Genomic DNA, 14,341 nt, shown 5'->3' with positions numbered 1-14,341 from the left:
ATTGGTACCACCAATTAGCTTACTAAGAGTTACTTTCCTCAATCCTTCACCCTGAAATTCCTCCTCAAGATCACCATGCATGTCTGTCACAGCTTGCTTAAGTTGTGGTAGTGTTGGTGGTGACTGTGGGTGCTCAGGCTCTTCCAGATGCAGCTGGTCAAGCACTGGGCTTTCCTTGCTTTGTGAAGGGTGTAGACACGGTATTATGAGTACATAAGCACACTTATTCAATTTGACACTGCATTGCCATCAAATGTACAAATAAGTATTTATGCACACTCAACATTTACACTATTTTGTCATATTGTGCAATAAAATATATAACTAAATGGTACACACTAGCAGTTCTGTGCACTGTCCCATTCCTCAGTTTCAATGTTATTCAGGCTTCTCTTCTGAATAAATCAACTATTCAGGGTCATCAGAACTGTGGGTAATGGTGTAAAAATTGGTCGTCTATCACATGCTCCATCATATTTTCCCTTTTATAGTCTTCAAATAGAAAGGAAAATTGGGCAAGGTGTATAATGGACCATACCATCCACTTTACATCAACACCCTAAGTTAAAATTACCTCCCATTACTTCTATTAGCACATCAGTTCCTTGAAATGATGAGTTTCAACATGTGCTTCATGCTGTGGCCTTCATTATTTCTGACTTTTCCTTTAAATATTAGGGCATTGGGAACAAACTTGGAATAAGCAAATTCCAACCTACAGTACTTTCCCTTGCCCATCATGTCCTAGGGGAGGCAGTGGTGTAGTGGTAAGATCACTAGATTGGTAATTTAGAAGCCCAAGCTAATGCTTTGTGGCTTCAAATCTCACTACAACAGCTAGCAATCTGGAATTGAAAGTTGGTCTCGGTAATGGTGACCATGAAACTGTCATCAATTGTTGTACAAACCCATCTGTTTCATGTGATTCCAAACCCACAGCAATGCTGTTGACTCTTAACTGATCTCTGAAATAACCTAGCAAGTCACTCACAACAAAAACTGGCCTTGCCAGTGATACACATCCCAATAAAGATAGACAAAAATGTTGTGTTGAATACAATTTGTATAACTCAAGTATTTTCACCATGACTACCTTACAAATATTCTTACTCATGCATACTTTGTGTTGCTAATGTATAGTAATATTATACCTCAGCTTTGTGGTGTTAAGTCATATTTTTTCAAGCCTCCTAATAGTTCTCCTGAGTAGCTGAGATCACATTAACCTTATCTGTGATATATTACCATACTTACGACCAGCATGGCATATCTAGATATTAGCATCTCCCATCAAAAGGGTGATTGAATTACTCAAAATAGAGGCTACTAGAAAATGCAGGGTCTGAATGGCAAAACAATAGCCTAAGATTTGCTGGAGCAGGGTATTTTGCAGTCTGCCTGGTAGTAAGACATTTTTTTGCATCCTTCAGATCAAAACAGCTTTGTCCAGTAAGTTTAATAAATTTATTAAATTGTGAGGGGAACAGGGCTTCTGTGACCTTGGTGAACAATGCATAAACAGAGTATTAACCAATGTGATTTAAGGGTTCAGAAACAACCAGACTAAGAAGGAAAGTGACAGCAAAATACTGCGGATGCTGGATATCTGAAATAAAAACAAAAAGTGCTGGAAAAGCTCAGTGGGTCTGACAGCGTCCGTGAAGAGTTAAAGTTTCGATGCTGTATGACTCTTCTTCAGAGCTAAACAGAAGTATAAATTTAATGTATTTTATACAGTTTAGGAGGGGGTGAAGCAAGACAGCAGGTCAGGGGTAGGTGGGAGAGATTGACAAAGATGTCATGGACACAGGCAAAGGGAGTGTTAACGGTAGTGGTAAAGACTAAAGAAGGTGCTGATAGTGGCATAAATTTAAGAGCAGAGTATGTTAATAGCAGAACTAAGGTCAGCACTCTGAAAGCACAATGTAGAAACTAGTGACAGGTGGCCCTGTGGGGGAGGGGTGGATGGGGCAGGGGGGTGTGGAGAGTTGGGGAAAAGGGAGTTTTTAAAAACTTAAAAATTAAAATGAAAAACAACAAACAAAACAAAGCAATTGGATTAAAAAAGGGTAAAGGGGGAGGAGAGACTTCATTGTCGAAGTGTGGAGCACAATGTTAATTCCGGAAAGCTGTAAAGTGCCTAATCAGAAGGTGAGGTGTTATTCCTCCAGTTTGCATTGGATTTCACTAGAACACTGCAGCAGGCCAAGGTTGGGTATGTGTGCATGACAGCAAGATGATGTGTTGAAATAGCAAGCGACAGGAAAGACCGGATCATCCATACAGATTAAATGAAGGTGCTCTGCAAAGCGGTCACCCAGTCTGCGTTTAGTCTCCCGGAAAAATAAAATAATACTTCTAAAACTTAAAATTTGACATTTTTAAATTCTTCAACAAATATTCACAACCTAAAGGAATGAACTCCCAATCTTAATTGTTCACTTTCGGGGCTGGAAAGGTTGATTAGCATTACATTAAGAGTTATTACATTGTTATAAGAGTATTTACATTAATTGTTACTGGACTTAACTTTCTGTGATTTAGTGAGCAGATAATGTGCAAATGCAACAACGTCATGGAACAAATGGGGAGGTTAAGTACAAGGTGTCATTAAATAATGGCTGACTAAAGCAAATCAGCCAGCAACTTGTGGCAGGTCATAATTCACATAATATCTCTTCCTCACCACAGGTTGCTGATCAACTTGTACATTGATGATCGAGTGCATTCTCCAGATACCGGGCGGAATCATTACAGATTTGCACCAAGTACAGTAGCAGACAAGTAAAACGACGTTTTACCTGCTGGTAGCAATAGCGGCTTTTCATGCTGTATCTTCCCAAATCAACCAAATTAATTATGCATCCCCAGGAAGCACGCCATTTCCATGGTGGGTTGACTGTCATTCACCCACCACGCCATCACCTCCCCGCTTCATCACACTGGGCACCCTTTTTAAAGTCCAGCCATACGCACACCTCTCAGTGCTTCCAAACCATACTGCAAAGAAGACAGGATGGTCCCAAAAGGCATAAAGACAGCATCCCCCAGGTTCATCGACGCATCCCTCCAGTGACATGTGGATGCAATGGAGGCGCGCCATGACGGCCTCTACCCTGGCTCTGGCCGCAGGATGGGCAGTAACCTCAGGAATCCGGTTGGGAGGCAGTGGCAGCGGTGGTCAGCACCAATGCTCTGCAAAAGAGGATGGCCACCCAGTGCCGATACAGGATGAATGGTCTCATCCATCCTGCCAAGGTAATTCACTTTTCTTATCACTCGCAACTCACACAGTCACAAGTCCATCATACATCGACAGGGATCTGACACCTGAAAGGAGAACAACACTAATTCTCACACAAACCCTTACATCTTGCTCCACTCACCACACAAACATTCCACACAGTGCCATGTGTCCCACTGTTGGGAAATAGAAATGGTTTAAGTAAATTATATTTGTATTTTATGGGTGTTAGGAATGAACTTTAGCTTTAATGTTCAATTTTGATTTGCATTTCTGTACCTGTGTGTTAAGAAAGGTCAAATGCAGTTTTAGTTTCACTTCAAAAAGGTGCTTGCATTTCTAAAGAGAGTTTACGACTCAAGAAGTTAAACAAAGACAAGGGTAGAAGAATTGGGCTGTTGCCTAGCACCAGGGTCCCAGAAAGGCAGGTCCCTCCCACAAACACATAGAAGAAAAACAGCGGTTTATTTTGGAAGCTGTTGGAGTTTAGCAGGTTGTGAAGACAGCTGCCAGGCAGGAGCAGCCTGGCAGTGTGCCATTGCTTGACTGGTGAGGACGTGGACTGTGCCTGCCGTGTTGGTGAGGTCGGCAGAAAACACCCTCGCAAGGATCCTGTACAACATCAACCCTCTTTCAATGCAAATGTGAGTGCTCTCTCTCCTGCTTTTGACTCTGCTGCCATGCACTGCCTATCTCTACTTTGGTTCACAGGGAGCTCTGCCAAGCAACTAAAACCCTCAAACAGCCATTCCCTCAGCTCCATCCATGTCCTCACCTTCAGCCAAGAAGACACCTTCTCCACTGAAGAGCTGGAAATAAGCAGCCTGGAAGATCCCTCACAGCACTTACCCACTCCCTGTATCAATGCAGAGACACACACATCGGTCTGAGCCTGGATCTAGAGCAGGCTCGGGATAACAATCTGGTGGTCGCCACATGGACACATGTCCACAGCAGCAAGAGGCAGGTTTGTGCGAGCTTGAGGTCATTCAGAGGTCTGCTGGGGATCAGGCATGTGAGGTCCGAGTCAGATGATGAGCTTCTAGATTTGGTCTTCCAACTCATCCTGGAGAGTCAGCAGAAGGTGTGGTGACATCAGGCAGAGCTGTTGAAAGCCCTCAGCAGTCTGGCACACAAGTCAGAGCAGTGCATCCGCCTGCTCTCTGATGAAGTGGTGCCCACATGTGCGTGTATGGGAGTCTTCATGGGGAGGATGAAGGATGCCATGGAGACCTGTTCCAGCAGAACGTAGAGATGTTTACAGATCTGCGCTCCATTGTGGGAGCTATGGGGGAGTTCCTTCAGTGGCAACGTGAGAGGGAAACAGGACACCTTGATGTCCTTCCAGTTGCTCCAGCCCTCAAGGAATCAGGCAGGGGCCCCCGGGCACCTGAAGGGGGGAAGAGCGGCAGCTAACGCCCTTGGATCATCTACTCAGGAATCTCAGGGGCAGTCCTCTCCCTCGGAGTCCCCTTTGCCTGTGAGCCTCTCAAACTCGCCCTCTGTCATTGCAGAGGGAGAAGCTGGTCAACGAGTGATTCTGAAGGGAGAGGTGTGTGTGTTGCAGAGCCTTTCAGAGCCTCATGCAAGAACTTTCTCATGCACACAGATTCTTCCCGTATCACAGTCACCTCAATGTCCTGAGCATTTTGAATGCTGCAAGCTGTGGTTCGCTTTCAGTTGCCCATCTGACTTGACCTGTGTCGCCGCCCGCCCAATGATCATACTGCCCTGCAGCACTTCATCTCATCCACAACGACTTTTATTGCATTTTCGATTTGGACATTGTGGTCTGGATTCAGTTTTTTGTGGGTTCCTCCGTCTTTTCCCCTCCCCCAGTCACCCATTTCCTTTCCCCATCACAGTTGCCCTCCTTCCACCTCCCCTGTGACCAACCAGCCACAACCCTTTTCTTTGGGAATGTCCAGGTGAAGGTGCAAGTTCCCTTCCTTCCTAGAAATCTCACCCCAATCTATATTCACTTCCCCAACCTCCTCCTTGCCAGTCCCAGAGTCTGTGTCGGCCTCCAAGTCTCCACCAACCACCCTCGCCATTCCTTATACCGCTACCATCGAACTCTCACCCTCCCACCCTACTGCCTCACTCTGCCCTTGGTCATTCTCACCATTCCCTCATACAACACGCACCCTCAATTTGCTCCCCAGGAAGCAGTCATGGATCCATCAGACACCGCCCCTGCACGTTCATCTGGACATTCCCCACACTGGACCCCTCAGCCCCCAGAACTCCTACCCCCGCACCCCTTGGATGCCACCCCACTTAGTCCTTCCCCCTTCCTGACTCCCTCAGACATCCTTATGTCTTCCTCCAGCTTTACTCCTTCGTCCTACCTGACTTTTACCTCCACCCTTATTCCCGCTCCCAGGACTTTCTCCCCTCTCTACACTCCTTCCTCCTCCTGGACTCCTTCCCCATTCCATACTCCTTCCCCATTCCAAATTCCTTCCCTTACGCCTTACACCACCCTCCCGTAAACTTACCTCCCCATTTGCTATCTTCGACCGCTTTGATCCCTCCTCCCCATGTACTCCCTACCCTCTCCCAACCTCACCACCCCGACACCTTCATTCCCCCCCAACACCTTCATTCCCCCTCCCCAACCTCACCATCCCTGACACCTTCATTTCCCCCTCCGAACCAAACCTCCTGACACCTCTTCCACTCCCACCCCCTCGACCATCATCAGTTGTGAGCATCGAAGGTGACTTTCCAACTTCCTGGAGCTGCTTCACAGCAGAACCATGTCCATGAGAATCCACCCAGCATGCCATGGATCCAGGATCCTGTTGCTGTCGGGCTCCAGCATCTTTTGCTCCTCAGATGTCTGCGATGTGAGCAAGGCCCTGGCGGTACGTCCCAATTTTTGCATGTCACTGTTGTCAAGACATGTTCTGCACTGGCGTGTTTTCCCACCTGTGTGGGCAGACAATCCAGCTGGGGTTGGGGGGGAGGGGGTGGCGGAGGGATGAGTCTGGCAGGTTGATGCATTATAATGAGGTTCCTGATGTCCATCATCGGCGGGTGGAGTGGACGATCACAAACTGGTTTCACAACGTCGTGAAACTGATTTTTGGCCCTCTCGCGATATTGTCTGCTCATGCCAAAAATCATTATCACAGGTGTTTTACGATCACTAGATTTATGCCCAAATTGAAGTTCATGCTTCAATACTGTGAATTCCCACAATCTTGTTAGTGGGTTATACAACAATATGTTCCATTACTCACCCTTTTCAAAAAAAAGAAAAAAATACAGCTTCTGAAGAGTGAGAAGAAAATATCAAGCAACTTTATTTATTGTCTTTACAACTTAGTGGGATGTCCAAGATCAAACACACTCCTATTGTAAAGTATCTGGAGCCTTAACAACTGTATCTCTTCTTTTCCTCTTACAGTCTGTGGTTTTGTTGTATAAATAAACTGAGAATATATTGTAGATTATTGACAGCAAATGTCAATGTTGCTTGTACATGCTTATCTAACACAAACAACCACAAAAGGCTTGGCATTAACGTTATCCTCAGCTGTTTTAAATGAGAACTCAAGATTGAGAATAAACTTTGTTATTTAATTAAACTGATTTTAAGATTTTGAGCAGGTTAAATGTTAAATAATAATAGTAAGTGCCAATAAATCAGGTGTGAAACATGCCATTTTTGCAACAAAGAAATCTGCCTGATTTAATCCTCAAAATTGACTTAAAAGTGGGGAGCAAGCTAGGTGAGTTTAAAAAACATTTCATTCCCACCATTACACACATGCAGCTGCTTCTGCCGATATTCTGATCTACTGTGCAGTTGTATAGTGTCAGATTCAGTTTCAAACAAGGTGGAGTTTGTTTGCCTTCATCTATTGGTCTAGCAAGCTTCCTGTGAACAGTTTTTCCAGTGAAAGCGTCCGTGGTATAACATACACAGTGACACATTAACCTATGACAAACAAGGATTACATTATGTTAAATGAAAACAGAAAATGCTGGAAATGCTCAGCATTTTGGGCAGCATCGATGGTTAGAGAAACAAAGTTAATGGGCAGGATTTTTGTGTCCCAACAATGTTGGGAAGGGTGAGAAAAAGTCTGTGGAACTTCAATTTTGAATTTGCCATTGAAAAAGTAGCCCACACAAACATCCCACGGTCAGGAAGAGGTTCGGGTTAGGGCCAGGTTGCAACCCCGTACACACTTCCTCTGATGTCAGGGTTGCCATTGACAGTCCTAGAGAAATTTGTTTTCCAATATTTTCATCAGGTTGGGCAGGTTTTGGAAGTAATTTGAAAACCCACCTTTTTTGACAGATCATGAATCTTGAGGAAGCCTGCTAAGAAGTCAGAAATATTCTGACAAATGTTAAATTGTTTGACAGCTTCAAATGTCATTAGCAGATGTTGTATTATAAGTTAGGTATGTTTTTGCAGCAGGGATTGATTATGACGCTCTGTCCTACAAAAGTAAGTTGACCATTATATTGACCAGCATTATATAAATGGTGAGATGCATTAGAATACTTTCCCTATTTAGAAAAGTGCTATTATGCATTCAAAACTGGGGAAAACAGTTCTTCATGATCTGAAGTGATTTTAAATATTCACAGCCCTTTAAATTTGAAAAAAAAAATCTCAGTATCTTTCACTGAGAGAAAAATAGTACCTGTCCCTGGACTCCTTTAGAGACCAGGGTTCCAGGAGACCTAGTGTAGCTTAGAAAGAAAACAGTCATCTGCTTTTTCTGTTTCAGTAGGCTTAATTGTTTGCATTTCCAAGGGTTGTTATGACACCTGGGGCAATTACGAATGCTTGGTTGTGTTTCAAAACCTACAGAACCACTATATCAGCAGAGGGCTGTTTCCATAATTTGACAATTCTAAGAGGTTATTAAAGGATTAGATGTCCTTGATGTGGTTACTGGATAGACATTTATTTGTTTTTACACAAGCATGACCAGATTTACATTTTTTCATTGGGTCAAGAGTTTTTTTGAAATATGAATGGTTATGTTTTACACTGACAGCTCTATTAAATTGTTAGAGGTGTATTTATATTAATATCCATTTCAAAGGATTCCCATTGCTATTACATGGATCCTGAGAACTATACATAGTGGATACTGGGTGAATGGCTATGGAGGATACATTTGGGGCCTTCTAATCACCTCAGCACCTGCACTTCTCTGACGTAGTCTCAGAACTCAGGAAACCTGAACCCTGTCCTCCTACATCCACAGGAGATGAAAATATGGAAGGTATGGGAAGAGGTGATGGACTCAGTGAGGGTAAAGGATACAGCCCATAATGCTGTCTGCCCAGGGGGAGTCAACATAGTGCATGTAGCACTGCTAGAAGTAGCGCTATGTGAACAAATTTCTTCCCATGTCTACATATAACAGTTCCCAGCTCATTACTTTAATTGTGGTGATGGCATACATTTATTTTTGGTGAGTTAACTTTGAATTAACTTTAAACTTTGACTTGTGTTGAAATATCAGATGAGTGTTAAATGAACACGTTAAGCATTCTTTTGTTATTACCCCCATCAGCAATTTCTAGCATTATCTGCACTCAGTGGATCACATTTTGATAATTCAGTTTAATTAGCTTCAAGAACATCAATCACTACTGCGATATAAGATTGTACCATGCAATTAATGCTACCTGGACATGTGGCTGAATTATTGCAAATTCGGGTTTCTCTTAGCGGACCGCTGCACAGAGTTCCATAGGGAGAGGCGACACAGGATCTTGTTCGCACCTGCCACCCCATGCCACATGTGAGTGAGCACACACTCCACTGAGACCATTCTTCGGCAGCAGGATCTCCTAGCAAAAGAATAAAACAAATTGGAGTTAATCATTTTGGCAATAAATGGTCAAAAACAGCCAGACTGCACTTTTAATTAGCCTTCAATGCAACATTTTAGTTTATTTATTATCATTGTACCTTATGTGAAATCACTTCTAGTACCACAAATGAAATGCAGGGCCAGGATATTTCCGTTAGTGTGCTGGGGCGGTCCGACCCACCGATGTGCAAAATGACACGTGATGATGTCAGGCGTGCATCCTGACGTCATCGCATGTCATTTAGATCTCTCGTTCGACGGGCATGCACCAGAGGCGGCTGCGCGCCCACCAAACTATCAAAGGCCTATTAAGGCTATTAGGGCAGTAATTTATATAATTAACAGCACTGCCCATCCAACCTTAAGGTTGGCGGGCAGGCAAAGAGTCCATTTTTCAGGAAACCTCATCCATGGCCAGGATGAGGTTTCCTGAAGGTTTAATGAAACAATAAATACATTTTGCTAAATTGACAAGTATGTCTCAGCTCCTGGGACACTGTCACATGAGTGATCATGTGTAAATAATTTTTCTCTTTTCTTTATTAAAAAATTTCAACATGAACTTAATCTCCCTGAGGCAGCTCCATGCCCCGACTCTCCCCCGCGCCCCGCCTGCACAATTAGTGCTGAGCACTACTAGTTGTGCGTCACGCTGGGCAAGCTTTAATTGGCCCGCCCATGTAAAATGGCGGCGATTGGCTCTGCACTCAACCCCACCCGTTCCCACCCAGCCTGCCCAGCTCAGGTAAGTTTCTGGCCCAGGTTTTCTGGTTCCGGTCAAAAGCAGAATGACCACAGTGAAGACTGTCACACTATTCTCAATATTTTATCTAATGGATGAAGGCTTTGAAATTATACTGCAGGGAAAGAAGTGTGATAACTTCAATTCTCTCTCCACAATTTTAGCACAGCTGTTAATCCTTTCATATCAATTACTCTGTACCTTTCAAGAGTAGTGTTGAACTATTTATTGCAGGTTCTCAACCGCATTCTTCAATTGACTCTGTCATCTCCAGAGGACACTGGAATCACAGGTTTCCTTTTGTTTTTAGTTTTATCCTCCTCATAATTCTCAGCAACCACCTCTAACTGAAATGACGAACAAACCACTTACTCCCTGGCTTCTGAAAGTGATACTCTGGGCGCAATTCTCCCAAAATGAAATTAAGTGACGTAGCTGGTGGTTTCAGCAACACCCAGCCCGCCGTCCATAATGGCGGCAACTTACGCCTGATTCAGCTCTTGAAGCCACATTAATTATGCAGAGGCATGTTTCGCTCCAAATCACCTGGCGAGTCAGGAGCTGATTCGTCCACCCACTGTCAGCTAACGGATTCAAAGGTCCAGGCAACACATTTAAAAGCCACTTAAACACACAACCTCAATCTCGCCAGGCCACCAGAGATGTCGAAACCCACAAAAGCAAGGCTGAGAGCCTAGCACAAAGTCTGCATCCTGCTTCACCAGCCAGGCCCTTGAGGCCTTGGTCAGAGGGGTGCAGGAACAGCATGTGCTCTACCCCACACATGGCTGCTGGGAGCACAGCAACCTCATCTCACGGGCCTAAAATACCATAGCAGAGCAGGTTAGCGTGGCTGACACCCGGGTCCAAAGAGTCACCCAGTGCAGGAAGAGGATGAATGATCTCATCTGCTCCGTCAGGGTAAGTCATCTTCCACACCCTCCAATGTCAAACTCTCATCATGGCATCATGCACTCTCGTCAGGAGTTTCATGCAACCATTAGCAGGGGACACATACCCCCAACACTCATTCTCTCACTGAGACGTTCACATCACCACCATCCCATCTATCATGTTGCTCACACTCCATCCTCTCATCCTCCTGGGTAGGCTCATCATACACTGGGGACATACATTACACCCAACCTATGCTCCACCGCTTCTCAGTACATAAAAGCAAAATACTGCGGATGCGTGAAAAATCTGAAACAAAAACAAAAATACCTGGAAAAACTCAGCAGGTCTGACAGTATCTGCGGAGAGGAATACAGTTAACGTTTCAAGTCCGTATGACTCCTCAAAATATATATAACAAAATATATATTAAAAATTATAAACTATTGGAAAATTGGAAAGGGGTGGGGATGGAGGAGAGAGTTCATGATCTAAATTTCAGCAACTCTCTCCTCCATCGCCACCCCCTTTCCAATCCCTCCTTTTCTAATAATTTATAATATTTTATATGTTTTTTTTCTATGTATATATTTTTCCCACCTACTTCCATTATTTTTAAATGTATTTCCTGCCATTGTTTTATCTCTACCTTTTAGCCTATTTCGATCCCTTCCCCCACCCCCACTAGGGCTATCTGTCACTTGCTCGTCCTGCTTTCTACCCTTAATGTTATCATTAGCACATTCCTCAGCTAATATCACCACTGTCAACACCCCTTTGTCCTTTTGTCTAAGACATCTTTGACAATCTCTTCTTTGCCTCCACCTATCACTGGCCCTCTACCCATCTCTACCTGTCCCAACCCGCTTTCAACCAGCTTATATTCCACCTCATTTCTATATTTCTTAGTTTTGATGAAGAGTCATATGGACTTGAAACGTTAACTGTATTCCTCTCCGCAGATGCTGTCAGACCTGCTGAGCTTTTCCAGGTATTTTTGGTTTTGTTTCTTCTCATTACATGTCTATCTTTCTTCTTCATACAGGCCAAGCTGGTGCACAATAGGTGTGAGCAAGGGAGAGACATCTGACAAATTTGCCCTCAGTGAATTCGAGGAGGCTGCAGCCAAGATAGCTGGGCGCAAGAGGGATCGCTCCCATGGGGAAGGGGAGATCGGCTTCTCCAACCTACCTAGTACAGATCACAGCTCCATCACCTCATCAAATCCTGACATTCACAGTGAGTCACGTGCAGTCATATCTAGCACATGTTCATTAATTGAAACTCTCTTTTCTAGGCATAAGCACATCGAGGCCCCCAAGCCATTCCAGTGCCACCAGTGTGAGCCCCCGGACCTCACCCAAGAACGACGCCCCAGAAGAACCGTCAGGGTACTCACACATACCCTCCACCAACTCAGGAATACACACATCTATGGGGCACAGATGTAGATGAGGCTGAGGCTCACACTCTGGGGAACACCTTACTGACATATCCCCGTAGCAGTAAGAGGCAGCGACAGCCCAGGTCACTGGCACTTTGAGGACTGCTGGAGACCAGACACCCACTCAATTCAAGTCATGTGGTGAGCCTCTGAAAGTGACGACTAAATCTATGCTGGAGATGCATCAACAGGCAGAACTTCAGGCAGAGATTCAGCAGTCACTCAGCAGACAGAGCAAATGATGGAAGAGTCCTTACAAGTGCTGTCTGATGTCATGGCTCTGACATGCGAGCACCTTGAGGTCACCAAGGGAAGGCTGGTAACCACTATGGAGACCTTGGCTCAGCAGGCCTTGTCAAATTTGTGCTCGGCCCTACACCCCATGGCCACACATTCTGGTGGGCACCATCAGGATGTAGGCAACAAGGCGGCAAGGCACCTTTACCTACCTCCAGGTGCATCATCTCCCGCAGCAGTCGGGGCTGGGCCTTCGCGCACCCACAGGGAGGATGACCATCAGCCGGGCATCTCGGGGGCCTCCTCTCAGGTGTGCAGCCACTCACAGTCCCCTCTGCCTGTGATGCCATCCACTCCAGCTTCTCAGGCCATCGAATGCACTTCTGCCCTAGCAGGTGACCCTTATCAGGCCGGTGCCCTCCAGGCCACAGGCCACCAGAGGACGTCTGCCAAGGTCATCACAGACATCAGGATGTAGCAGCCAGCAGGCTGCCTCCACCTCTACTGCAGATGACAGGGCCACGCCCAGGCATAGTGCTAGAGTTAGCAAAGTTAAGAAAAATTGATATCACTTTTGGGTCACGGGTACGCTAGACATGTAACTAACTTGCACTTTTGTTAATTCATTTGATGGTTATGGGAATGTTTCTGTCAACTAAAGGTATTGTGGTTTTGTACTTTGGCATCCTCTTTTTTCAAGGTTTAGCCTTCCTCCCACTTAGTGATCGTGTCTCCCTGTGGTGGCAATCTCAGTTGAACTAGTATCTGCACTCCTTGTGTGATATCAGGCAGATGGTTAAAATATTTATTGGAAGTGTTTCTAACTCTTCTTTCTCAAAGAACACCATTGAGTGAAGGCAGCTCATCAGCATTGATAATCCGGCAGCATGTGTTTCTCCTCAGTGGGAGTGGCAGAAGAAAAGACATGGCACAGGAGGGGGAGATCCCTAGGCATGTCCACATCTTAGTCTCAGCAGTGCTGGCATCATCAGATGGCGGCAAAGGCTTCAAGTCTTCTCTCGCATCGATCTTGTTCCTAGATGAGCTCCAAGTTCCCAAAGTGAGCTCACTCACAGAGTCCCATGGACCAAAGCAACAATCATGGCTTGCCGATTCATGAGACAAGTGTGAATGCTAGACTTGTCCTCGCTCCATGTGGGTGGACATCCCCTGAATTGAAAGAAAATGGCATTGAGGGCTAGGAGAGATGTGGCTATATTTGCTAACTTGACTTTACTCTTCCTAGAACCTGTCAGTGATTAACCTATCACGGGCATGTCTCCCACATCTTCCTTCCTCCAGGGTGTGATCGTACTCATATTGACCCTCAGCAGCCTCATGAGGTTCCTGGGTCGCCGTATCTTCATCCTCTGATGACTTCTTATCCTCCTCCAGGTCATCCTCTGGCAGGGGGCCACATCTTTGCATATCCAGATTGTGAAGGGTGCAACACACAGCAATGAAGCAGGAAATCCTGTCAGGAGTGTATTGGAGTACGTGAGCCACCTGAGCAGTCCAAGCATCTGAAAGGCATCTTCAGAAGCCTTATGTTCTGCTCTATAAAGGAGTGTGTGGACCTGTGAGCAGATTTGTACTTCTCCTCAGGATGACTCTGAGGGCGGTGCACAGGTGTCATCAGCCAGCGCTTTAGTGGGTACCCCTTATCCCCAAGCAGCCATCCCTGAAGAAGTAATGGCCCCGTGAAAATCTCAGGCATCTGGGAGTGACTCAGGATGTAGGAGTCATAGCAACTCCCAGGGTACCATGCACAAAAGTGCAGTTTGTGCTTCCAGTGATCACACACCCAGTTGCACATTGATGGAATGATAACCCTTGTGGTTTATAAACATTAGGGCCCGCTGCCATGGAGCACGTATAGCCAGATGGGTGAAGTCTATTGCACCCTGCGCTCTAGGGAATCCTGA

General features: G+C 45.3%; 1 protein-coding gene across 1 annotated transcript in view; it reads right to left on the bottom strand.

Annotated features, from left to right (window-relative positions):
* Nucleotides 1-14,341, bottom strand: part of adgrb2 (adhesion G protein-coupled receptor B2) — a 1,120,188-nt gene that overhangs the window by 800,869 nt on the left and 304,978 nt on the right. The window contains exon 8 of the mRNA XM_041212905.1: nt 8,912-9,076. Within this exon, the coding sequence (XP_041068839.1) occupies nt 8,912-9,076 (165 nt within the window). The remainder of the gene's footprint in view (nt 1-8,911; nt 9,077-14,341) is intronic.

This window comes from Carcharodon carcharias, chromosome 19 (assembly GCF_017639515.1).
Source record: "Carcharodon carcharias isolate sCarCar2 chromosome 19, sCarCar2.pri, whole genome shotgun sequence".
NCBI lineage: Eukaryota > Metazoa > Chordata > Chondrichthyes > Lamniformes > Lamnidae > Carcharodon > Carcharodon carcharias.
The sequence above is the reverse complement of the archived record's forward strand: the minus strand, read 5'-3'. Positions and strand labels throughout refer to the sequence as shown.